The sequence below is a fragment of the Rhinatrema bivittatum genome, chromosome 9 (genome assembly GCF_901001135.1).
Source record: "Rhinatrema bivittatum chromosome 9, aRhiBiv1.1, whole genome shotgun sequence".
Classification (NCBI taxonomy): domain Eukaryota; kingdom Metazoa; phylum Chordata; class Amphibia; order Gymnophiona; family Rhinatrematidae; genus Rhinatrema; species Rhinatrema bivittatum.
The window spans coordinates 126,589,949-126,616,346 of NC_042623.1; the positions used below are offsets into that span (position 1 = coordinate 126,589,949).

Consider the following 26,398-nt stretch of genomic DNA (forward strand, 5'->3'; position numbering starts at 1 on the left):
GATGCTAGTCCTCACATATGGGTGATTAGCAAGCTAGAGGCTGAGTCATTTGGGATTGAGGCAACAGTAAAGTATTGTTGTTGAAATGAATCAGCCGAAGATCACAGCAGGTTGGATGTAGGAGGAGTTGGGATTACACTGGAAACAAGTTCTTTAAGACAGATTGTCCATAGGCTGAATCTTGTCTTCCTTCTTTGTCTAAACAATAGTGAGCTGCAAAGGTGTGAAGAGAACTCCATGTTGCTGCTTTACAAATGTCCACAATAGGTACAGAGCAAAGGTGTGCTACTGAGGTTGACATTACTCTGACTGAAAGTGCTTTTACTCGCCCTTGAAGAGTAAGGCCTGCTTTCTCATAACAAAACTGTATGCAATCTGCTAGCCAGTTTGACAAAGTATGTTTTCCCACTGCTTTACTTGGTTTGTTTGGATCATAAGATACAAATAGTTGACTGGATTTCCTTTGGACTGTAGTGCGGTTTAAGTAGAAGGATAGCGCACGTTTACAGTCCAAGGTATGTAAGGCTCTTTTCTCCCTGGTGAGAGTGAGGCCTTGGAAAGAAGGTTGGTAAAACTATAGATTGGTTCAGGTGGAATTCCGTGACTACTTTTGGAAGGAATTTGGGATGAGTACGGAGGACCACCCTGTCATGTAGGAACTTTGTAAAAGGTTAGTATGTGACAAGTTCTTGTAGTTCACTGACTCTTCTAGCTGATGTAATGGCTATGAGGAATACAGTTTTCCATGTAAGAAATTTAAGGTCACAGGTGTCTATGGGTTTGAATGGGGAACGCATGAGCCTGGTTAATACTACGTTTAGGTCCCATTGTATGTTTGGGGAATGAACTGGAGGTTTAAGGTGAGTTAAACCTTTCATAAACCTACTGACGAGAGGCTGAGTAGAGATAGGTGCATCTCCCAGCTTGTTATGGTAAGCTGAGATTGCACTCAAATGTACTCTTACAGATGAAGTCCAAAGACCGGAGTCTGAAAGATGGTATAGGTAATCTAGTAGTGAGGTAGTGGGGCAAGTGAAAGGATCTATAGATTTCTGAGTGCACCACAAAGTAAACCGTTTCCATTTGTAGGAATAATTCTTTCTAGTGGAAGGTTTACGTGAAGCTATCAGCACTTGAGATATAGTGGTTGGAAGGTTGAGTGCTTGTAAGATCAAGCTTTCAACATCCATGCTGTTAGGGATAGGGATTGAAGGTTGGGATGGCGCAACCGACCCTGATCCTGAGTTATGAGATTGGGAGCTATTCCCAGGCGAATTGGATCCCTGACTGAGAGGTCTAGCAGTGTGGGAAACCAAACCTGCCGAGGCCAGTATGGGGCTATGAGTATCATGGTCCCTTTGTCCTGTTGCAGCTTCACGAGAGTTTTGGTTATGAGTGGTATCGGTGGATACGCGTATAACAGGCCTGAGTTCCAATGGCGAGCAAAGGCGTCCCTTGGTAGGCTGTTCTCCTGTCGTAGCAGGGAGCAGTAATTGTTCACTTTGTAGTTCAGATGGGACGCAAAGAGATCTATTGTTGGTTGACCCCAGCGTTGAAAGATCTTGGTTGCTGTCATTGGATCCAAGGACCACTCGTGTGGTGTGTGGTTGGAACTGACGACTGAGGCGGTCGGCTATTATGTTGTGGATGCCTGCTAGGTAAGTGGCCCGTAGAAGAACTGAGTGTGCTAGGGCCCAGTCCCAAATCTGTGCAGCTTCTTGGCAAAGGAGATACGAGCCCGTTCCCCCTTGCTTGTTGATGTACCACATGGCTACTGTGTTGTCTGTCTGAATCAACACAGTCTTGTGTGAAAGGCAGTCCTTGAACGCATGTAGCACATAACGTATAGCTCGAAGCTCTAGGAAGTTTATTTGAAGAAAGGCTTCGGTTTTTGTCCACGTCCCTTGGGTCTTCAGATGGCCAATGTGCACTCCCCAACCTAAAGTGGACGCATCTGTAGTTAATGTCACTTGTGGAACTGGATGCTGGAAAGGCAGACCTTTGAGCAAATTGTTCATTGATGTCCACCAGAGGAGGGAAGAACGCAGTTCCTGGGTTATCTGAACGTGAGTGGACAATGGTTGAATGGCTTGAATCCACTGTGTTCTGAGTGTCCATTGCATTAGTCGCATGGTCAATCTGGCCATGGGAGTGACTTGAACTGTGGAGGCCATGTGACCGAGTAGGGTGAGGCACTGATGAGCTGTAACTTGAGATTGATTTCGGCGAGAGTGTGCTAAGAGAGCGAGTGTTTGAGCACAGCCTCTTGGAAGAAAAGCTTTTGCTATGATGGTGTTTAAATCTGCACCGATGAATTGTAGTAGGTGAGATGGTGTGAAATGGGATTTCTGGTAATTGATAAGAAACCCCAAGGAGTGAAGCAAGTTGACTGTGAGCTTGAGGGAAGTGAGAGCTCCGTTTTGTGTCTGACTCCTGATGTGCCAATCGTCTAGATAGGGGAATACATGCACCTTTTGTTTGTGGAGGTGTGCTACCGCCACTGCTAAACACTTTGCGAACACTCGAGGTGCTGAGGCTAGGCCGAATGGGAGCACTCGGTATTGAAAATGTTATCCTTCGACCAGAAATCGCAGGTACTGGCGATGAGGAGGAAAGATGGGAATGTGAGCGTAGGCGTCTTGAAGATCCAGAGAGCAGAGCCAATCCCCTTTTTGAAGAAGAGGTAGCATGGTGCCTAACGATACCATGCTGAATTTTTCTTTTTTGAGAAATTTGTTGAGATTTCTGAGGTCTAGGATAGGAAGTAGGCCACCGGTTTTCTTTGGAATGAGGAAGTAGCGGGAGTAGAATCCTCTGCCCTGCTGAGGCCCAGGAACTGGTTCTATGGCCCTGGCTCTCAGAAGGGTGGATAATTCTGTTTTTAGTATTTTGGAGTGGTGGCTCACTGTCCAAGAGGAGGTTGGTGGAGTTTCTTTTGGTACAGTGAGAAAATCCAATCGGTACCCCTGAGCTGTAATGGAAAGTACCCATTGGTCTGTGGTTATGGAGGTCCAGGTGTGATGAAAAAAGGTTATACGACCTCCTACTAGCAGGTGTGGGAGTGGATTGATGTTGGATAGGCTGCTGCTCTCTGATTGTCTTTCAAAAGCCCGACTTTGATGCAGTCTGAGGAGGAGGTTGAGGCCTTGCAGGCCTTTGCCTAGACTGAGGACACTGAGCTGGGCGAGATGGTCTTGCACGGCTTGTTGGGGGATAGTAGCGTCGTTGTCGGTAGTATGGACGCCTTATATCCCTTCTAGGAGGTCTCCTGGCTGGGGGTTGTGATTCCTGAGGCAGTAATGAGAGTTGTTTAAGTGTCTCAGTATGGTCTTTAATCGTAGCAACCGCTTCCTTAACCTTGTCACCAAACAGGTTATCTCCCAAACAAGCTATACCCAGGTGAATTGGTTCTCTGATCGAGAGGTCTAGAAGTGTGAGAAATCATTCTTGTTGAGGCCAATACGGGGCTATGAGTATCATGGACCCCTTTGTCCTGTTGTAGCTTCACTAGAGTTTTGGTTATGAGCGGTATCGGAGGATACGCGTATAGAAGGCCTGAGTTCCACGGGCGAGCAAAGGCGTCCTTGGCTAGCTGGTATTTCTGTCTGTGGAGAGCGCAGAACTTTTCCACTTTGTGATTCAGGTGTGATGCAAAGAGGTCTGTTGTTGGTTGCCCCCAACGTTGAAATATCCTGGTCGCTACTAAGGGATCCAGGGACCACTCGTGTTGTTGGAACTGACGACTGAGTCGATCTGCCACTACGTTGTGAATGCCTGCCAGATAAGTGGCCCGGAGAAACATTGAGTGCGTCAGGGCCCAGTTCCAAATCTGTGTGGCTTCTTGACAAAGGAGATACGAGCCCGTACCTCCCTGTTTGTTGATGTACCACATGGCTACTGTATTGTCCGTTTGAATGAGAACTGTCTTGTGTGAAAGGCGGTCCTTGAATGCATGCAGAGCATAACGTATAGCTCAAAGTTCCAGGAAATTGATTTGAAACGTTGCTTCGAGTTTTGTCCAAACCCTGGGTTTGGAGATTGTCTATGTGAGCTCCCCAACCCAAGGTGGATGCATCTGTAGTTAAAGTGATCTGTGGGACTGGTTGCTGGAAGGGTAGGCCCTTGCACAAGTTGTCTTTGTTCGCCCACCAAAGTAGAGATGATCTTAACTGGTGGGTTACTTGAATTGGAGAGGACAGTGGTTGAATGGCTTGGATCCATTGTGATCTTAAAGTCCATTGGGTTACCCTCATGGCTAGCCTTGCCATAGGTGTGACGTGAACTGTGGAGGCCATGTGGCCTAGTAAGGTTAGAAATTGTTAAGCTGTTGCTTGTTTCCTTGAGTGTAGCGAGTTTGCCAACAGGGAAAGTGTGTCTGCCCGATCCTCGGGTAGAAAAGCTTTTAAAAGTATGGTGTTCAATTCTGCTCCTATGAATTGAAGCAGGTGAGACAGAATGAGATGGGACTTTTGATAATTGATGAGAAATCCCATGGAGTGAAGTAGAGTAATTGTTCGACTGAGGGAAGCCAGAGCTCCTTGTTGAGATTGACTTCTGATGAGCCAGTCGTCTAGATAAGGGAAGACATGAACACTTTCCTTGTGTAAGTGTGCTATTACTGCCAGGCATTTTGTGAATACTCTGGGAGCTGATGCAAGTCCGAATGGTAGTACTCTGTACTGGAAATGTTAATAACCCACCATGAAGCGTAGGTACTTGCGATGAGGAGGGAATATTGGAATATGAGCATAAGAGACTTGAAGATCCAGAGAACAAAGCCAATCTCCTGTTTGAAGAAGTGGAAGCATGGTGCCTAGAGAAACCATCCTGAACTTTTCTTTCCTCAGAAATTTGTTGAGATCTGAGGTCTAGGATGAGGCGTAGGCCTCCGGTTTTCTTTGGAATGAGAAAATAACGGGAATAGAATCCTCTGCCCTGCTGAGTCCGGGGCACCGGCTCTACAGCCCTGGCTCTCAGAAGGGTGGATAATTCTAGTTGTAGATGGATTATGTGATTTTCGCTTAATGGAAAATGTTTTGGAGGAGAATCTTTTGGAATTGAGACAAAATTGAGTTGGTATCCTCGAGATATTATTGCGAGTACCCATTGGTCTGTTATTTGTACCCAATGGTTATAAAATGAGGATACTCAGCTTCCTACCGGTAGATCTGGTTGAGGGTTGTAGAGATGGCTTTGGTCTCTGGTGATGGCCTCAAAAGCCTGCAGCCGGTGCCGTCTGCGGCGGAGGTTGAGGCTTAGCAGCTCTAGGTTGCCTGGACTGAGATCTTTGCTGCGGCCTAGAAGATCTGCCTCTTGATGCTGGAGGGTAGTAACGCCTCTGTCTATAGAAGGGTCGTCGAGATTCCTTCCTTGGAGGTCAGCGAGATGATGGTGTGGCAGAATCCTATGGAACTGATGACAGTTGTCGCAGGGTTTCTGTGTGTTCTTTTAATTGTGCTACAGCATCCTGTACCTTAGAGTCAAAAAGGTTGTCGCCCACACATGGCAAATCAACCAATTTTTCCTGGACCTCAGGCCTGAGGTCCAAGGCCTTAAGCCATGCCCAGCGACGCACACTTATACCAGAGGCCGCTACTCTGGAGGCCGTTTCAAAATTATCATAAGCGGCCCGGACTTCGTGCTTGCCAGCTTCGAGTCCTTTGAGTATGATTGCTTGGGCTGCGTCTTGATATTGCTGTGGTAACGAATTTGAAAAATCTTGCATCTGTTTCCACAGGTTTCTCTGATATTGCGTCATGTATAACTCCTCGGGTCGGCGGTGAACTGGGCCCGTGCTGAAAGCCCGTCGGGGTAAGGCCTCTTTTGTTCCGCCTACCCCAAACCGGGCTCCCACGCCGGCCACCGGCCTCTCGACCCCGATCGATCGAACTTACCTACTGGGCCTCGAACCGTGCTCCGAGAACAGCTCCACAGCAGCGTGACCCGCTCGCCGAGCCCCCACCTCACCGATTCGCCGCTCCGAAAACCGCTCCACAGGTCGCAGGGGTGACGTTATCGACACGAGACGACCAGCAGGACTTAAAGCCCCCTGCATTTCCTGGCGTCGCGCACCGGGTGTCGCGCGCTGAAGGAGCGCGACAAAGGGGCCAGCCTCTTTGTGCGCCCCTTCGTGCCGCACCAAAGTGCCTCAGCAAAACCCACCCTCTACCACCGCTGGCATCCTTCATATCCAGCGACCCGAAGCAACTCTGCCCTCCTCTCTGCCTGCAGTTCCTGACCGAGGCTGAGCCCTTTGCCCCCTGTCTCTCCCGCTGACCGCTGCCGCCATTGCACCTAGACCCACCTGTCTCCCCTCCTGCTGGACACTAGGCTGGCCAGATTACGGGAGCACAAGACACTCAGCCTGCGAAAGAGCGAGAGAGACACCCATCGGGAGTAGGAAAGTAACACGCTCCCACAGAGAACGCCACTCGCAGTTACTATCTGGACAGCTTGCAAAGAGACCATCGCCCTCACAATCTCCTTCGACTACTGTCACTTAACCCGGACACTTGCCAATCAATTAACAAATCAAAGTGTTTCTCCACTCTGTTTCCTCATACCAGACGATACATGTACATTATTTCACTGTATGCAATTTTCTGTACTGTATATCAATTACTATTCCATATTTACATCCTCCCCCCCCTACTCTCCTCCTTGTTCACCCCCCTATCCCCACTACTCCTTCCCACCCACCTGACTACTTACAGTTCCAACATGGCTACTTACACTATCCCCCGCATCCACCACCCCCTCCCCAGACTACCTCCCCCTCCATTACCTCCCCGCCACTCCCCTCCCCTCCGTAAATCCCTTATCCCTATCCTCACCTCACCCCTGACTCAATTCCTCGGTCTCACCACCCTCTCCATCATACTCATAAACGCGCAATCCCTATCCAAAAAGACGCCTATCCTCAATGACCTACTCATAGACTGCACTCCAGACATCTGTGCGGTCACTGAAACATGGTTCAAAGACACAGACACCGTCCTCATAAACCAACTCCCATCCACCTTGTATGACATCTTCCCCATCCACCGCCCCAAAAAAAGAGGACTCCTCCTAGCAGCTAAGAAATACCTTAACCTCAAACCCATCAGCATAACTGCTCCACCCAAGCTGGAATTAGGTGTCTTTAGGGCAGCCAACCTGCAAATTTGCTTAGTCTATGCCCCCCCAACCATACTTGAGTCCAACCCCTCGCCCCTAATTGAATTTCTTATAGAATGGATAAAAACAGACACCCCCTCCATCATCCTCGGAGATTTTAATCTCCATGTTGATTCTCTCCCCCCAACCATCTCATGTGAAACCTTCATCCAATCCCTCCTTGCAATAGGCTTCCAACAAATCATAGCATCTCCAACCCACAAAGCTGGTCATACGTTGGACTTGATGTTTATTAACTCTAGCTTCCAGACCACCAACACACCCACCTGTACCCCAGTGCCATGGTCCGACCACTGCCTCATTGAAAGTCGACTCTTCGCGAAGAGACCACCTACAACTAACCAGACTTCTCACACGACCATCATATCGAGAAAAACCTGCCCCAGCGACGAACTGACTGATGCATTAACCTCTTCCCTACCTTGACTAATCTGCTCAGACCCAGACACAGCCATAGCGTCCTGGAATAGCCTTACAGACTACATCGCCAACAAGCTCTGCCCACTCTCCGAACGAGTCATAAATACCTCCGCGAATCCCTCCAAGCCATGGTACACCCAAGAGTTAAAAACCCTAAAAAGCAATCTCAGACAAAAAGAGAGAAAATGGTGCAAGGACCCAACCCCACATCATTCCTCCAGCTACAAAACAGCCCTACACACATACAGACTGTCTACACTCAAACACAAGCGAGACTTCTATGCCAAAAAAATCCATGACTATAAATTCAACCCCAAAGTTCTTTTCTCCTATGTCGCCAGTCTCACCACCCCCAGCCCACTGACCATACCAGACTCTGAGGCTGCAACCAAATGTGAAGAACTGGCCAACTACTTCCAAAGTAAAATCTCCAACCTGCTCTCCAGATTTCCCCTCACCAACCTCTGTTCCCCCACGAACCTACCCTCGGTTCCCTCTTCATCTCAGCCTACAATGACCACACTTGATCTTACTTCCTCCAAAGAGATCATAAGCCTCCTTCGAAAACTCAAACCAGCCTCACACCCCAACGACACCATCCCCACCAAAGCCCTAATAGCCATCCCCAACAGCATAGCTGGAGCCATAGCAGATATTAACTGCTCCCTCACCCACGGGATGGTCCCAGATTCACTCAAGCACGCTGTTGTCAAACCCCTCCTCAAGAAACCGTCCCTGGACCCAAAAGACCCTTCCAATTTCCTCCCCATCTCCAACCTCCCTTTTATCTCCAAGCTAATGGAAAAAGTGGTTAACTCACAACTCATGGACTACCTCGAAAATCATGATATCCTCCATGTTTCCCAATTTGGCTTCAGGAAGCACTTCAACACCGAATCCTTACTCCTCTCCCTATCCGACTATCTTCTCAGAGGTCTGGGCCAATGCCACAGCTACCTCCTTGCCCTCCTCGATATTTCAGCAGCCTTTGATACTATCAGCCACCACCACCTCCTGACACGGCTAGAAACCATCGGCATCTCAGGAATAGCTCTCGCCTGGTTCAAATCTTATCTCTCTAACAGAAAGTTCTCTGTTAAAATTGGAAACAATCTATCTACCTCACACCCCTTACAACAAGGAGTCCCGCAAGGCTCTTCACTCTCCTCTATCCTCTTCAATGTATACCTCACCCCACTCTGCCAGCTCCTTTCCGACCTTAAACTCAAATTCTATCTTTATGCTGATGATGTTCAGATCATCATTCCTATTCACAACTCCATATCCGATGCCCTGGAGCATTGGGAAAACTGCCTTGCATCCATTAACTCCCTCCTTACCAATCTCCAACTTGCCCTCAACACAAACAAAACTGAACTCCTCCACATATCCTCACACCCCCCTGACCTCCAGCCCAATGACACTAAACTTAACCTCCTCACAGCTCAACCCTCCGTCAGGGACCTTGGTGTCCTCCTTGATCCCAGTCTTAGCATGAAACCCCACATTAACGCTATCCCTCAAAGCAGGCTTCTTCAAACTCAACGTTCTGAAGAAACTCCGACCCCTGCTATACACCCAAGATCTCCGCACAGTGATACAAGCCACCCTCACCTCCAAACTTGATTACTGTAATGCACTCCTTCTAGGGCTCCCCCTGTCTTCGATAAGACCTCTCCAATTATTGCAAAACGCCACCGCAAGACTCATCACCAACACACGTAAACACGAACACATTACCCCCATCCTCAAGGATCTTCATTGGCTCCCCATCCTCTCCCGCATACACTACAAAACTCTCACCATAATCCATAAGTCCATTTATAGCCACAACTCCAACTGGCTTGACCTCCCCTTCACTGCCCCCCGATCCACCCGTACCACCAGATCTGCCAGCAAAGGTACCCTACATGTACCTTCATTGAAAACAGCTCATCTCTCCTCTACCCGCGACTGCGCCATTTCCATTGCCGGTCCAGCTCTCTGGAACTCACTGCCTGTCCACATGCGCCTAGAACCATGTGCAATCAAATTCAAAAAGAAACTAAAAACTTTTCTGTTCAACCATGACTACCCTGAATAGGCTCACACCATCCTCACTTCAGTCCGTTCCCCCCCAGGAGACCGCCTTTCTCCTTACATTAAGGAGATAATTACTTTGTAAATTGTTATTCTCTTGTTACAACATCTTGTTTTGTTATTTAATCTATCCTCCATTCTGCCTATGTTTATCCCCCTCCCTGTTATATTCTCCCTGTTGATATGTACTTTCCAATCCTTTCAGTTGATATGTGAACCGGTATGATGTCCCCACTAATACCGGTATATAAAAGTTTCTAAATAAATAAAAAAATGATGTAGTTCTTGTGTTTAGCATAGCTCCCTGATAAATTTTTCTGCCCAGGGAATCCAAGAATCGATGATCCTTGCCTGGAGGAGTGGAGGAATGAGGTCTTATCAGTTTAGATCTCTTTTGTGCAGACTCCACAACAACTGATTGTGCAGTTGTGCTTTCTGGTAGCCGGGGACAGATTGTATCAAATAAGTGGTGTCCACTCTCTTATTGATAGCTGGTACTGAGCATGGGTGCTCCCAGAGTCTGTGCTGTAAGTCTAGGAGGACTTCGTGGACAGGTATAGCCACGACTTGTTTTGGAGGGTCAACAAATTGGAGGACCTCCAGTGTTTGCTATCTTGTATCCTCTTCAGCTACCAGAGTAAACGGTATGGTGTCTGCCATATCCTGAACAAAAGTTGTAAAGGATAAATCCTCCGGTGGAGATTTCTTTCATTCTTCTGGAGGAGAAGGATCAGACATAAATCCTTCAGAAGATGTGTCAGTATGCCTGTCGTCCCAGGTATCATATGGGTCGTCCTGATGTGGAGAATTTGGAGAAGACCTTGGTGGACGAGAAAGCCCTGAAGGACCTGGCTGTGGATCATCTAAAGGTATCCGTCCAGGGACTTCTTGTGGCTTGGATGGAGTCGATGGAAGAGCACCGACTACTTTATCGAATTTGTTCATTAAAAGCTGGAACAGTGCAAACTCCGGATGTCCTGGAGCCCCAGGTGACATCGGCATCAATGATATTGGGTCGGGCATCGGCATTGATGGTCGCCTCGGTATAGACTTCAGTTGTGGTACCGGCATCGGTGCAGGCACCGGCATCGGCGGGACCGCCGGCATCGGTGCGGGCACCGGCATAGACGTCTGCTGATCCTTCAATGCTTGAAGCACCGCTTGACGGATGAAATCAGTCAATTCCTCCGTGATAACTGGTGCAGGCAGAGCAGCTACACGTGGTGGCGGTGGAGGTGTCGATGGTCTTTCCACAGGGCTCTGTGGAGGTTCCACGATCGGTGGTGAAGGCCTCGGCGTCAAAGGCACCGGTGTTTCCTGGAGTCTAGGCCGTTTCATGGTCGATTCCTCTGGGGAGAGAAGCACCTCTGGTATCGATGGGTGTCTGTGCCGATGGCGATGCTTCGGACAGTGTTCCGTCGCTGACTTCGTCGATGCTATCTATGGTGTCAACAATGAATGATCCCCCAAGCCTTCCATCGACGCTTTTTCAGTATTATACGTTTAGAGACTCCGGCCGGAGACGATTGAGTCTATGTAAAAGGGGAAGGCAGAAGCTGTAGATGGAATAAATGCTCCATCTTTTCTTGGCGGGCCTGTCTTCCCTTCGCTGTCATTTTAGCACACTTGGGACAGGTTGTTACGTCGTGTGTTTGACCTAAACAAAGGACACACTCGACGGGTGGATCTGTAATGGACATTGTCCGATTACAGTTGGGACATTTCTTAAATCCCGTGGCCATATTTTTTCGCCGACAGCCGCTGATGGAAATGAGAGAAAACGTGAGGAAAAAATTGGTACTCAAAGAGACCAAATTTACTCACCAGCCGGTGGTAATACGAGAGACCCCGATATGGGAGAGAATAATGCTTTTGAAATCTGATTTTTAAATCAGACAAACTGTGAGAAAAACTCACACAAGCTCCTGCTCCGCGATGCCAACAGCAGCGTGGAAAAATGAAGACTGAAGGGAGACCCCTGTGGCTGAGAATATCATGGCATGCTGGACATGCTCAGTGGGCTCAGAGTGCCAGTCAAAAGTTTCTAGAAACTTTGACAGAAAGTTTTCCGCAATAGGGCTCCATCAATGATGTCACCCATATGTGAGGACTAGATCTTGCTTGTCCTGGGATACTTTGATGAGAGACTGGCCAAAGAGACAAAAGCTAATACAATTCTTTTCAAGTACATTAGAAACCTAAACCCTATGAAGGAGTCTGTTATGCTGTTGGATGACTTGGAGGAGGAGCAGTGCTCAAGGAGGATTAGGCCATAGCAAAAAAAAAAAAAAAAAAAAAAAAAATGAATTAGTTTCCATCTTTACTGATGAGAAAACCAAGAAGATACCAATGCCAAAACCATTTTTTTCTGGGTGATGAAATGGGTGAATTGACCTCTTAGTAAAATAACTTTTTTCCTTTTAAAGGATTACAAAAAATCAAGAGAAACTGATTAGCATGGATAACTATAAAACAAAAGCACAATATAAAGGTTTCAGATTGTTTGCTAAGCAAAATTTGATCCGTAAGTCAATAAGTATCTAATTCAAATTCTTACCTCATTTTCAAAGTTATATTCTTCATCATAAGTCAATTTTTTCATAACTGCCAACATCACTGCCTACAATAAAAAGTATTTGATAGTGGATTATCATCTCAGAATCTATAACATATAATCTTGACAACACATTGTAAAAAAGCTCCACTAGAAAAGGTAATAAAACTGCTTAAGGGATCAGTCATGTCCATGCTAAACTTGTATATATTCAAGTAGTACTTGGGTTACATTGGTAAAATCAATCTGAGAAAAAAAAAAGTGCTTTACTTCAGTTTCAATACTCAAAAAATTAACTATGATTGCTTAATTAAGTGGTAACCAATGATTATAAATGATAGGGGCAGCATAGTCTTTAAAAGTTATGAGTGACATGCAAAGCAGTACACAAATATACTGCATACCCCATACTTGAGGCGTTCTGAATATAGCCCGAGTGAAATATGATGTTTCCACAATAAAAGCTATAACAACAAAATATTCAGCACTTTTTACGTGGGTGTTTTCCTATTACAAGTATTTGAGTATACACCACTAATACAGTTTTTGTTTATGAATATGAAGATTACAGCCATAGGTAGAGGTGATTAAATTATTCTTACCTGATAGTTTTCTTTCCCTTCGTCCTGCTAGACCAGTCATCATGAATGGGATTTCCCTCCTCCATAGCTGATGGAGACAGATGACACGCCTCTTATGACCTCACTCTGGACTATAAGGGAGGTATGATCCTGTCCCAAAGCACTGAGATTCTTAACAAATCCCCTATAAAATATTTAATAATACCCACACCACCCTTCTGAGTAAGACAAGAGGCAAGTGAAAAGCAGAAGGAACCAAGCATGGCTAGAATAATGAGACCATGCTTTGTGTTCTTGCCCTTCTCAACTCTGTTCCTGGGCAGGCTCTGGACTGATCTAACAGGACTCAAGGAAAAATCATCAGATAAAAATTAAACCTTCCTTTTCTTCCTGTTAGACGTTATCATGAATGGAAGTTAAAAAAAAGCTACTTCTTGCTGAAGAAGGTGGAAGTCAGGGCCTTCCTAATGATTCCTGCCCCAAAGACAACATCTACTTTGGCCTGCATATCCAATCTGAAATGCATGACAAAGGAGCGAAGGATAACCAAACAGCTGCTCTGCAAATTTCCTCCAGGGAGGGTCAAGCTGCCTCTGCCCAGGAAGATGCCTGTGCCCTTGTGGAATAGGCCCGGAGCGCTGCTAGGGTCTGCTCGTCTGATACCAAGTAAGCCGCTATTTTTGCCTTCTTGATCCATCTGGCTATAATGGACTTAGAGGCTGCCTCCCCTCTCCAGGGACCACCAAACAGGACATACAGCTTGTCTGTTTTTCTAAAGGCATTCACTGATTTTAAATATTTCAAAAGTATACGACGTATACCTTCATTGGCTGCCAATAAAATACAGAATTTTGCACAAGGCTCTTACCACAATTCACAAAACCATTCATAATCAGCAACAACTAGACCTTCAGATCCCTCTCAAATTATACTCATCCTCAAGACCCAGAGAAGCGTAGAAAGGTACCCTGCAAGTTCCCCCAAAGAAATCCATGCATCTATCAACCACCAAAGAACGAGCATTCTCTACAGCGGGTCCGGCCATTTGGAATAACATGCCCACAGACCTCAGGCTAGAACCTTGCCCTTTAACCTTTCAAAAAAAACTTAAGACCTGGCTCTTCCTCCAAGCCTTCCCTTAACTTTCAAAACCATCCATTTTCTACCAGACAGGACTCCGCCTACCTGACTAGGCACCCTGCCTAGTTTAGGCTTGATATTTTGCCTCTGTTTCTTTGTTTCGTTATTTAGTTTATTCAGTTTTGACTCCGGCTAACTTAGCCCCCCAAGTTACTACCTCCTTGTTATATGTAACTTTCGCCTCTTGTTAAATGGTTGATTAAGTTCTACCCCTTGTTACATGTAAACCGATTTGATTTGAATTTATTCAAGAAGGTTGGTATAGAAAAGCGCTAAATAAAATAAATAAATAAATAAATAAATAATAGGCACAGGCTCCTGTCTTTTCCTTATAATCCCTACCATCAAAGGCTAGAAGGGATACCAGCTGATTCACCTGGAAAACAGATACCACCATGGGAAGGAAGGATGAACTGGGCGAAAGGTGACAGATTACAAAGTGAATACTAAATAAGGATCCCTGCACAAGAGGGCTTGCAGCTCTGACACACATCTGGCCCAACAGATCTCTACCAAAAAGGTAGTTTTCAGAGACAAGTTCTTAATAGAATGACGGCTTTACAGGCTTGAAGGGAGATTTGACCATGGTTCTTGGCACTAAATTGAGACTCCACTGGAGTACTACTACCCCATAAGGAGGTTCGATGTGTTTTTATTCCCTTCAGAAAATGGCCTGTCGGGTTGCGTTGCTACAGAGCCGCCTTTGATTCTGCCCCTATAGCAAGGAACATCCACTTCCTGAACCTTCAGGAACTAAGAGCCAGCCCTTTATTCAAAACAGCCTGAAGAAAGTCAATTATCATGGGAGGTCAGCTCTTCAGGGAGAGAAACCTACGATATTTGTTCAGCGCAGAAGTTCTCAAAACTTGCCATACTCTGATATAGGCTAGGGAAGTCTAAAACTTCCATACCTTCAGCATTGTTGCAATTACCGATGAAGAATAACTTCTCTTGTGCACGCGCAACCTTTCAAGGACAAAGCTGTAAGAGAGAAGGGAAACTGATCTTCCATTGGCACCAGACCATGCCAGAGACAGCCTCACTTTCTGGGCCAACTCGGTAGGGCTTCGCACAGCAGTCTTACTAGATCTGCACATGAGGGCCTCCTCAGCCAATCTGATGCTACTAAAATGACCAAAGAAAGTGATTATCTTTATCATTTGCCTACCAGAGGCCAAGGTGGGAAAACATACAGTGGGCTAAGTCATGGCCAGGGCATATGAGTGCATCTATGCTGCTGGCTTTGCCCTGCAACTGAAAAGTGCCTGCCTTGGCATTTGCTCTCAACACTATTAAGTCTGCTCCTGAAGGACTCCAGAGTGCCACTACCTTTTGAAAGGCTTCCGGATCCAGCCTGTTCTTGTTCAGAAAATCCGCTTAGAGCAGTGGTTCTCAACCCTGTCCTGGGGACCCCCCCAGCCAGTTGGGTTTTCATGATATCCACAATGAATATTCATGAGAGAAAATTTGCATGTTATGGCGGCAGTGTATGCAAATTTTCTCTCATGCATATTCATTGTGGATATCATGAAAACCCAACTGGCTGGGGGGGTCCCCAGGACAGGGTTGAGAACCACTGGCTTAGAGGCTTCTCCTTCCCTGCTTATAGGATTCCAAAAGACAAAGAAACCAGGCTGCTTCCAATGCTATCACGGGTCTGCTTGTGTCCCCTCGCCTATTCACGTAAGACACTGCCGTGGCGTTCTTATAGTACCCAGAAAGCCTTTTCCTTCACTAGTAGGAGACAGTGATGTAGCACCAATCTGATGGCGCTTGTTTCTAATATGATTATTGCCCAGGATGTTTCTTTCCTTGACCAGTGCCCTTGGGCTAATTAACTTTGGCAGTACACCACCCACCCTGCCAGGAGGATCTAGGGGCTATTCCCTTCTGGAGGTTTGAGGGCTGTGCCCACCAGATTGTTCCTTAACTCAAGGGCACCTGAGGTTGGCACAGATAGTCCTGAAAGGAGGACCACCAGCATGACAGCAGGACCTGCTGCAGGGGCCGCATGTGAGCCCTGGCCAATTGGACCAGGTCCAGTGTCAATGTTATAAGGCTTAGCAGGTGGAGGTAGTCCCATGTTCTGGGCATTTCCTGAGCCTGAAAGGCCAGTATACGGTCTATTACTTTGGACATTCTTCTGAGTGTCAAAGAAACTCTATCCTCCTTTGTGCTGAAGCAACCCCTAAAAATTCCAACATCTGAGACAGCTCTAGGTTGCTTTTGATATAACTTATTACCCAGCCTAAACACTGTAGGAGGCAGAACAAAATGTCCAAAGCCTAGCTGCTCTTCTGAGCAGAGTTAGCTCTTATAAGCCAATCATCGAGATATGGATTCCCCATTATGCTCTGTTTGCAGTGAGCTGCGTTACCACCACCATGACTTCGGTAAAGGTCTTGGGGGCCATTGCCAGGCCAAAGGGCAGTGCTTGAAATTGGAAATGCTCATCCAAAATGCATAACTTCATTAGGTTCTGATAGCTAGGCTGAATGGGGATATTTATTTATTTGATGAGTTTTATATACCGTTATTCGGTTGAGCCATCATAACGGTTTACAAAAGTGAATATCATCTTGTAACTAGGCATTAGTAAGAACAGTAAACAGATTCTTAATAAATGAGTAGTGATACAGAAACATTTGAACCGTTAAACAATATCAGAGAAATGGATATAGAGTCCATAATGAGATAATAATAGGATAGAGGGGGAGGGGAAGAAGGAATAGGGGGAAAGGGGTGGATTATGGGGTAAGCGATTGGGAGTTCAGTTGACAGTCAGGATGATTAGATGATTGAAAGTCAGTGAGGAACTTGCGGAACATTATTGTTTTTAAGTCCTTTTTAAATGTTTTTAGGTCTTGTTGAATTCGTAAGAATTTAGGAAGGGTATTCCACATTTTGGGTGAGGCAATTGAGAAGGCTCTTTCTCTTGTGGTTACCAGATGTGCGTCTTTGACAGGGGGAATGTTTAGGTAACCAGAGTTGTTGGATCGTAGATTTCTTGCAGGCTTTTGAGGGATTATGTTTAGCGAGTTAAGACCTTGATTATCATTATTTAGGATTTTGTGTATTATAGTCATTGATTTGTATGCAACACGTGCATTGATGGGTAGCCAGTGAAGTGATGTCAGAATTGGTGTGATGTGTTCACTTCTTTTTGTACCAGTTAGGACTCTGGCAGCTGAGTTTTGAAGGATTTGGAGTGGCTTAAGGGCTGAGAGAGGTAATCCAATTAGTAAGGAGTTGCAGTAGTCAAAGGTGGAGAAGATGAGAAGTTGGAGTACAGTTCTGAAATCGTGGGTGTTGAGGAATGGTTTTAGGTGTCTTAGGGTAAGGAGTCTGTGGTAACCTTCCTTGGTTTTGTTTGTGATATGGTTCTTGTAAGAGTTCATTATCAATGGTAATTCCAAGATTTCTGGTATAATTGGTAGGTAGTATAGACAGATATGAAAGTATACTTCCACTAAGTCTAGCAATGCTAAGTACTCTCCCTGTCTCACTGATCCTATCACAGATTGCAGTGATTCCATTCAGAAATGGGGTATTATGTCAACATCTTTTGACCCCTTTTAAGTTCAGTACTGGGCGGAAGAATCTGTCTTTTTTTGGGAGCACAAAATACATTAAGTGCTATATCTCTTCTCTTGCAAAGGCATTGGGACAACTGCTTTTAGGAGCTGTAGTGTTGCCAGTGTCTCCTTGACCACCTCTCTTTTGAGAGGGGAGGCACAAGGAGACTACAAAGACCTCTGGGGCCAGCTTCATACACTTGTGGTCATATACCCTCTGTATGATATCCAGAATCCATTGGTCTGATGTGATTTGGCCCAGTGCATAGTATCTCAGTAGGCGCCCCCCCCCTACTGGAATCACCACCAAAGGAACCTGCTGAGGGTCACCAAGCTGAGCAACTACCAACTGCTGCAGCTGAAGGTTCTGTTTTCACTTTTCTCGCCCCCCTGAAAGGGCTGACCTGGCTGTCGTTCTTGAGATAGAACATACACATCAGACAAAAATGCTTCAACAGACTCCAAACGGGTTGTTTCTGAGTTGTCCAGGAGTTGCTTAATCCAACATAGGACAACCCAGGCAACACAGCCTCTGCAGATGGAGGACTGTAGAGCCATTAAATTTGTCACAAAGGCCTGCTTAAGCATTACCTCCACTTTCCTGTCTTGAGGGTCCTTCAATGCTGATCTCCCTGCCATATGAATCGTGGTTTTACGTGTGACCTTGGAATCCTAAGGTGTTTTTTTCCTTTCCTCCAATGGCAGGGGTAGATTTTGTTTAATATTCTTTTAGTCTCCCTTGTGGGGTATTACATTCTATAAGGATCATGAACTTTAAGGCACTGTGCAAAGGAAAGGCCCTAGGTGGCTTTCTAATGCCCTGAAGAATAGGGTCCCCATTGGCTGGGTCTATGGAGGTGGTGGCTAGTATCCCTAAAGGTGACACCATGCTGGAAATGAGAGCTGCTAGCAACTCTTTCTGAAACAGGTAAACTATGGCAGAGTCCTCCTCCTCTGAAGAGAATGTCCCTTCTTGTGAGAACTTGGGGGATCCCAGCGGTGACTCTTCCCTGGACCAGTATATGCCTCCCTAGAGTCCTGGATGTTTGTGCAGCCTGGGGGGGGGGGGGGGGGGGGGAAGGTCCACTCCCACTCTTGTTAGTTTAGTAGCTGCCCCACTAGGGTGGTAACTACATTCTGAGGATTCTGGTGCCCTAGGCTCTGACAGTTTTTGCATGCCTACATAAGCTTTATACATTGCCATTTCCCCAAGCTGCTACAATACAGCTCTGCATCTGCAGCAAGATTCAAATAGCTCTCTCAATCTGCTTCAGGCCTGCTGTGCTGAATTCCTTCCCACCACCTCCAGGCTGCTGCTGCTGGCTGTTCCTGCAAATGCAGCTTCCTCCCTTCCTGCTGTTCCCTCTTAGGGTTTCCTTTCTCTCCCTTTCTTTGCTGTGGCTCCAATCAAAGAGAAATAAGAGGAGAGGGAGAGAGAGACAGAAAGAAAGCTGTCTTGTTGGCTTCAATCCCATCTTTTTTTTAAATTTTTATTTTAAATAGGCTTTGCCTTGATTCCCGTTACCACCAGGGGAATCACAGACCCCCTAAGAGTATAGAGATAATCCTCAGAGGCTCAACCAGGATAATACTGGGAGAATGTTCCAATCCTTAAGGGTTGTTGTCCCAGGTGTAGCAAGGGATCTTCCAGGATGGGGACAAACTATGTCCTGGGAGCCAATGTCCTCCGGTGTCCAGAAACAGACTACTCCTTTATATCCTAGAGTAAGGTCATAAAAGTGTGTCCTCTGTCTCCGTCAGCTGTGGAGGAGGGAAATCTGATTTGTGATGACAGGTCTAGCAAGAAGAAAAGACCCTTAGTCAAATATTTAAAACAAAAGAGTTATGTCTTACAGAATATATGAAATAGAAGGTAGGTAGTGGTACACTCAAAAGTAGAGAAAAACCATTATCCAAAAGTTTGGTCATAGAGCCATGCCTTACAGAATTTACAAAATAGCAGATAATCATCCATAGATCGAAGATTGCTGGGCAACGGATTTCAAAGTGAGGGACCTATGCAAGAAAAGGCCTTAATTTTGTTAAGTGTAACCTCTAACTGCAGGAATCTGAAGCAGTACATTAAAAAGTGATAACATCTTAAAAGCTAAACACCTCAAATTTACAATTGAACTAGCATTCTAATAAATTCCACCAACTTTTTTTTTAAATATGTATTTGACCTGAATATCTGATATGACAGAAAAGAGACTGAATATATAAATTACTTAGAACAATTTGCTTTCTTCATTTGGGCACAAAATGGTCTAGCTGTAAAGCACTACAATATCTCCTGGTATAAAGTGATTAATGAAAATTGATAAGATTTGCTAAGATAATTGAATTAAATAATCTTACCTCTATATAGGTTTTCTGCTGGTCTGAAAGCAAAGGGAGCTACAAAAAAAAAAATTCCAGACAATATCAATTATCACAAATGATCCCATCAGAACTATTTATAACAAATCCACTAATATGCAGCCTTGATTAGAAAAAAATTGAACTACAGATTTTACACAGGTTTCTTCACATCACACCAAGCCTCCTTTACTCATTTGGTTGTGTTATGGATATCACAATGAGGCATGCTGGACTTTCAGAAATGTCTGAAAACTTGCCTTTAAAAATAGTTATGTCATTTTGTAAGGAGCTAAAACACACACATTGCTTGGTTGAACAAGATTTAATGCCCTGGTTTGAAGGAAAAAAAAAAATCCTCCACCAAAGATGTCCACTATACGCAAACTACTTGATGAGACAATTAATGGAGACTCTGCTGAAGGAAAGGATAGCGAACTATCTACATTCCAGAAGGCTGCTGGACCCAAGGCAGCATGGATTCACCAGGGGAAGGTCCTGTCAGACAAATCTGATAGTTTTGTTTTTTTTATTAGGTGACTAGAAAATTGGATCAAGGAAGAATGCTGGATGTGATTTACTTAGATTTTAGTAAAGCTTTTGATACGGTCCCACATAGGAGACTCATGAGCAAAATGAGAAGCTTGTGAGTGGGTGCCAAGATAGTAGCATGGACTGCAAACTGGCTGACTGACAGGAGACAGCGTGTAATGGTAAATGGAACCTACTCTGAAGAAAGAACAGTGTTAAGTGGAGTACCGCAGGGATCGGTTTTGAGACCGGTTCTGTTCCATATCTTTGTGAGCACTACTGCAGAAGGGATAGTTTGTCTTTTTACAGATGACACTAAAATCTGCAACAGAGTGGACATGCCTGAAGGAGTAGAGGGGATGAAAATTTAAGCTTGAAGAGTGGTTGAAAAATTGACAGCTGGGATTTAATGTCAAGAAGTGCAGAGTCATGAATCTGAGGTGCAGTAATCCAAGAGCTGTATGTGATGGGGGTAAAAGACTAATGTGCACAGTCAAGGAATGGGGTAATAGTGTCTGGCAATCTGAAGGCAGTAAAGCAATGTGACAAGTTGATAGCTAAAGCCAGGGGATGCTGGGCTGCACAGAGAGAGGAATAACCAGTAATGAAAAGAAAAAAAAAAAAAAAAAAAAAAAAAAAAAAAGAGGTGATAATGCCCTTGCAAAGGTCCTTAGAAGTGCCTCTCCTGCAAAATGACAAATCTAATCCATCACTATAGGTTGAACAAACTGTGGAATAAAGATTTAAAAACAAACTTATTGCCTGTAACAGGTGTTCCCTGAACAGAGCAGCTCAATCACATATGTGGGTCACACAATCATTCCTCAGTGCAAAGCAAATTGCATGGCCCTGCGGATCCCCTTAATTTATTAACTGAGAAAGAATACCTGTTAAAAGGTAAGCAACTGTACTTTCTCTGAAAACTAGCAAGTTCATGAATTATACAAATGGGATTCCCAAGCTAAGGGATGTCTTGAAAATAAAAACAGGGGGAGGGGAGGTAGGAGGAGAAAGCTATCTTTATTACCTGCACAGTTTGCCCGGGGGTAAGCGGTGGCTTGCCCCAACGGAACTTTAACAACTTTGCTGTTTCGCTGTTTGCTGGACGAGGGGCGCTTCCTGCTTCCGGGAGGAGGCGGGACCCGGACTCTTACCCATAAAAGTTAGTTCGTGGCTGAGCTCCACCGAGGTAGGAGGAGAAAGCTATCTTTATTACCTGCACAGTTTGCCCGGGGGTAAGCGGTGGCTTGCCCCAACGGAACTTTAACAACTTTGCTGTTTCGCTGTTTGCTGGACGAGGGGCGCTTCCTGCTTCCGGGAGGAGGCGGGACCCGGACTCTTACCCATAAAAGTTAGTTCGTGGCTGAGCTCCACCGAGGTAGGAGGAGAAAGCTATCTTTATTACCTGCACAGTTTGCCCGGGGGTAAGCGGTGGCTTGCCCCAACGGAACTTTAACAACTTTGCTGTTTCGCTGTTTGCTGGACGAGGGGCGCTTCCTGCTTCCGGGAGGAGGCGGGACCCGGACTCTTACCCATAAAAGTTAGTTCGTGGCTGAGCTCCACCGAGGTAGGAGGAGAAAGCTATCTTTATTACCTGCACAGTTTGCCCGGGGGTAAGCGGTGGCTTGCCCCAACGGAACTTTAACAACTTTGCTGTTTCGCTGTTTGCTGGACGAGGGGCGCTTCCTGCTTCCGGGAGGAGGCGGGACCCGGACTCTTACCCATAAAAGTTAGTTCGTGGCTGAGCTCCACCGAGGTAGGAGGAGAAAGCTATCTTTATTACCTGCACAGTTTGCCCGGGGGTAAGCGGTGGCTTGCCCCAACGGAACTTTAACAACTTTGCTGTTTCGCTGTTTGCTGGACGAGGGGCGCTTCCTGCTTCCGGGAGGAGGCGGGACCCGGACTCTTACCCATAAAAGTTAGTTCGTGGCTGAGCTCCACCGAGGTAGGAGGAGAAAGCTATCTTTATTACCTGCACAGTTTGCCCGGGGGTAAGCGGTGGCTTGCCCCAACGGAACTTTAACAACTTTGCTGTTTCGCTGTTTGCTGGACGAGGGGCGCTTCCTGCTTCCGGGAGGAGGCGGGACCCGGACTCTTACCCATAAAAGTTAGTTCGTGGCTGAGCTCCACCGAGGTAGGAGGAGAAAGCTATCTTTATTACCTGCACAGTTTGCCCGGGGGTAAGCGGTGGCTTGCCCCAACGGAACTTTAACAACTTTGCTGTTTCGCTGTTTGCTGGACGAGGGGCGCTTCCTGCTTCCGGGAGGAGGCGGGACCCGGACTCTTACCCATAAAAGTTAGTTCGTGGCTGAGCTCCACCGAGGTAGGAGGAGAAAGCTATCTTTATTACCTGCACAGTTTGCCCGGGGGTAAGCGGTGGCTTGCCCCAACGGAACTTTAACAACTTTGCTGTTTCGCTGTTTGCTGGACGAGGGGCGCTTCCTGCTTCCGGGAGGAGGCGGGACCCGGACTCTTACCCATAAAAGTTAGTTCGTGGCTGAGCTCCACCGAGGTAGGAGGAGAAAGCTATTTTTATTACCTGCACAGTTTGCCCGGGGGTAAGCGGTGGCTTGCCCCAACGGAACTTTAACAACTTTGCTGTTTCGCTGTTTGCTGGACGAGGGGCGCTTCCTGCTTCCGGGAGGAGGCGGGACCCGGACTCTTACCCATAAAAGTTAGTTCGTGGCTGAGCTCCACCGAGGTAGGAGGAGAAAGCTATCTTTATTACCTGCACAGTTTGCCCGGGGGTAAGCGGTGGCTTGCCCCAACGGAACTTTAACAACTTTGCTGTTTCGCTGTTTGCTGGACGAGGGGCGCTTCCTGCTTCCGGGAGGAGGCGGGACCCCGACTCTTCCCTATAAATATCTACATTACTGCGGCGCGCAGCAGAGCCGGCGCGCCGCTAAAGCCGCGCGCGCTCAAGGGGCGCGCGCATTAAGGCTTTGCCGGGCTTCGCCGGACTTGCCGGATTGCTGGACTTAGCCCTAAGATGACTTAAGTGTGGAACTTAGCGGACTTTCTCCTATCTTCAAGAAGTGTTTATTCTTGTTTAATATATATTTATGCAACTTCCATTACTTATTCTGCCCTAGGTATTGTTATTCTACCGTTGATATGCCACACACTAAAAGGAAGGCCAAGACACGGCCTCCTAGTGATGTGATTAACATAGAGGGTGGGCAGAAAACAGTTCTGGAATGGCTCGATCCCCAAATTCTCCCAGGAGGGCTGGCCGCTGTAGGAGAGTCACTGGAACGGGGTGCTGCTCCTCTGGCCATTGAGGCATCTATAAGCTCGGGAGCTCCGACACCACCACCTCCTCCTGCTAGAGAGGGTGTAGCAACCCCAAAACAGGCAGGAGTTTGTCAAATAGACATATTTAATTCACCAGAGGCAGAGAATGGAATAATTCAGTCTAATGGTATATCAGAAATGGAAAAGATATTTAGACCTCAAGGTAGTTTCTTGCAAAGTCCCCCTAAGGAGTATAGTACACCTAAAGAGGATAAAAGTGATAAAGATAAGAAAGAAGGTATCAAAGTAGTTATTGACCATGAGAAAGTTTTAAAAAAACCGACATGTATAACACTGGAAACATTATGGAATTGTATGGTAAAACTTGATTCTTCAATTAATAGATTAACAGAAGTAGTAATGCAGACATCTACTTCATCAGTATCAAATACTGCTGAACTTCAACAACAAAAAAAGGATTTAAGTGTATTAGAAAAAAGAGTATTACAAACTGAAAAAATTCAAACTCAACAGATAGTATCTGGAGAGGATGTGAATAAAAGATTGGAGGTTTTAGAAAACACCGTGAGATCTTTAAACTTACGGGTCAATAACTTTCCAATAATAAGAAAAATGAACCCCATTGAACTATTTAGGGCGTATTTGATACAAATTTTAAAAATCCCCGAGAAATGCCTCCCTGTCATCATAAAGGCATATTACCTAGGTGGGAAAATGAGAAAAATGAATAAATTAGACCAGAACCAGAAACAAGAAGCAGATAAAGAACAGGAAGAGGTTAGTAACTCTATAGATTTGTCAGAACTATTACAAAAATCTCAAGATGAGATTGTAATAAAATCCAGAGGGTTACTATTAGTGCAGTTGGCTTTTTCCACTGATAAAGATCTTGTAATGAGATCCTTTTTCCAAAATAGGTCAAGTACCTATTATGGAGAAAAAATCTGGATATTTCCAGATTTGATAAAGATAACCCAGATTAGGAGAAAGAATTTCTTACAATACAGGGGAAAAGTCTTGGAGAAAGGAGGATATTTCAATTTGAAATATCCGTGCAGATGCATCATTAAACTTAATGGTAACAACTATTCATTCACGGATCCTGTGGGATTAAAGGATCTATTGGCAATGTAATGATCGGATTAGGAAATGTATTGGGATTGAATGCATAAGTTTCATGGTATGTTTGTTTTCCCTTTACTCCGTTCATTTAAGGAGAAGACACTTCTATTTGCCTTAATTAAGTCCTATAAAAGTCAGGAAATATTGTTTTTCAAATAAATAATGTTTGGGTTCTTTTTTTCTCCTATGTTTCTGACCAGTTAGGACTGTATTTCCGATTGTAATGTTAAATTTGCTGTAAATTTTCATTGAAAATAAAACAGAGAATTCAAAAAAAAAAAAAAAAACAGGGGGAGGAAACAGCATCAATAACTACCAACAGGCAAAACATGTTTATTTGCTGGAATAAACCTTTCATTTTTAAAATCACAGAAAACCCAAAATAAAAGCAGACCCTAGAGACGATGGAGTCCGGTTCTAGTCTAAGAGAGACCTAGAAGGACAGCAGTCCCAGCTAGGATGCCAAGTCCCAACAATAATGAGATGTAAATGCGAGGACTGAACTCAATCTCACAGTCTTGCATACGAAGGTAGACCTTAGATGGGCAAGCAACATTTCTATGTCCTATCATTTGTTGTCTCTTGACATCTCTCTTTAAGGTAAGGACTGCCCAGACTTAACAAAAGGAAGTACATGTAGAATCCATGAAATACTAGACCAGTGTTAACATCAATACACTTTGCATCAAAAGGAGAGGCAACCAAGAATGATCACTGGATGCAAAGTCAAAGTGCTTGCTATCAACACTTTGATGTTTTGAATGCACTGAGCAAAGGTATCAGTGATTCTCTCATCCACCTCCAACTCAAAACTGCCTAATGACAGCACCAGCAACACCACCTGGAATACTACATTCAGTTCTGGAAGACACTTCACAAAAAAAAAAAGACTAGAGTGATTCAGAGACATCCAGCCTTTTTGTAAGTCCAATGCTGTTGTATCACTGCTGTTTAGGGTTATAACTTCCATTCCCCAAAACCCAATTAGGTTGCACCTGCTGCTCTATGCAAGTGGATTCCTTCTTAGAAGCCTGAAGTATTTGAAAATTGAATCTGAGAAAACATAGGAAAAAGTTACTGTACTGTCAAGCACAAGAGATTGGGTGAAGCAACGTTCCATGCTTCTGTGATTAGAGTTGGAAAATTATCTTGATTGGTTTCCTGATGGAGAAATATTAAAGGATCGGAAACCAAATCAATTTTGACCAAAAGGAGGCTATTAGAATCACAGTACCCCCATCTCGAGTTTTATTAAAGTTTGCCACTAGAGTTAGCAGAGAATAAGTGCATAAAAGTCTTTTCTTCCCACTGAAGAGAGAAGGCCTCAGACACTAGACAGTTTTAGGATCTCTTTCTGGAGAAAAATATTGCCATATTTGTTCTCATCTATAATGAACAGATCTCTCTCAGGAGCTCCTCACCAAGATGATGATTCTGTGATCCAGGGAACACTTGTAAGGGTCCATCTGGCAACATATCTTGCCTACTGGAACACTTTCCATTCTTGCCACATGTGGGTCTTAGCATCAGCCAAATGAACTATCCCAGGGCCACAATTTCATAGTCTCTCCTCCTGTGTCGAAACTATGTTCATCCCTGCTTGTTCA

General features: G+C 45.3%; 1 protein-coding gene across 5 annotated transcripts in view; it reads right to left on the minus strand.

Annotated features, from left to right (window-relative positions):
* Positions 1-26,398, minus strand: part of XPOT (exportin for tRNA) — a 296,178-nt gene that overhangs the window by 141,682 nt on the left and 128,098 nt on the right. For all 5 annotated transcript variants that reach the window (XM_029615696.1, XM_029615695.1, XM_029615692.1 and 2 more), the window contains 2 exons: positions 19,884-19,922; positions 12,233-12,295 (listed from right to left, as the gene is read on the minus strand). In XM_029615696.1, coding sequence (XP_029471556.1) covers positions 12,233-12,295; positions 19,884-19,922 — 102 coding nt within the window. The remainder of the gene's footprint in view (positions 1-12,232; positions 12,296-19,883; positions 19,923-26,398) is intronic.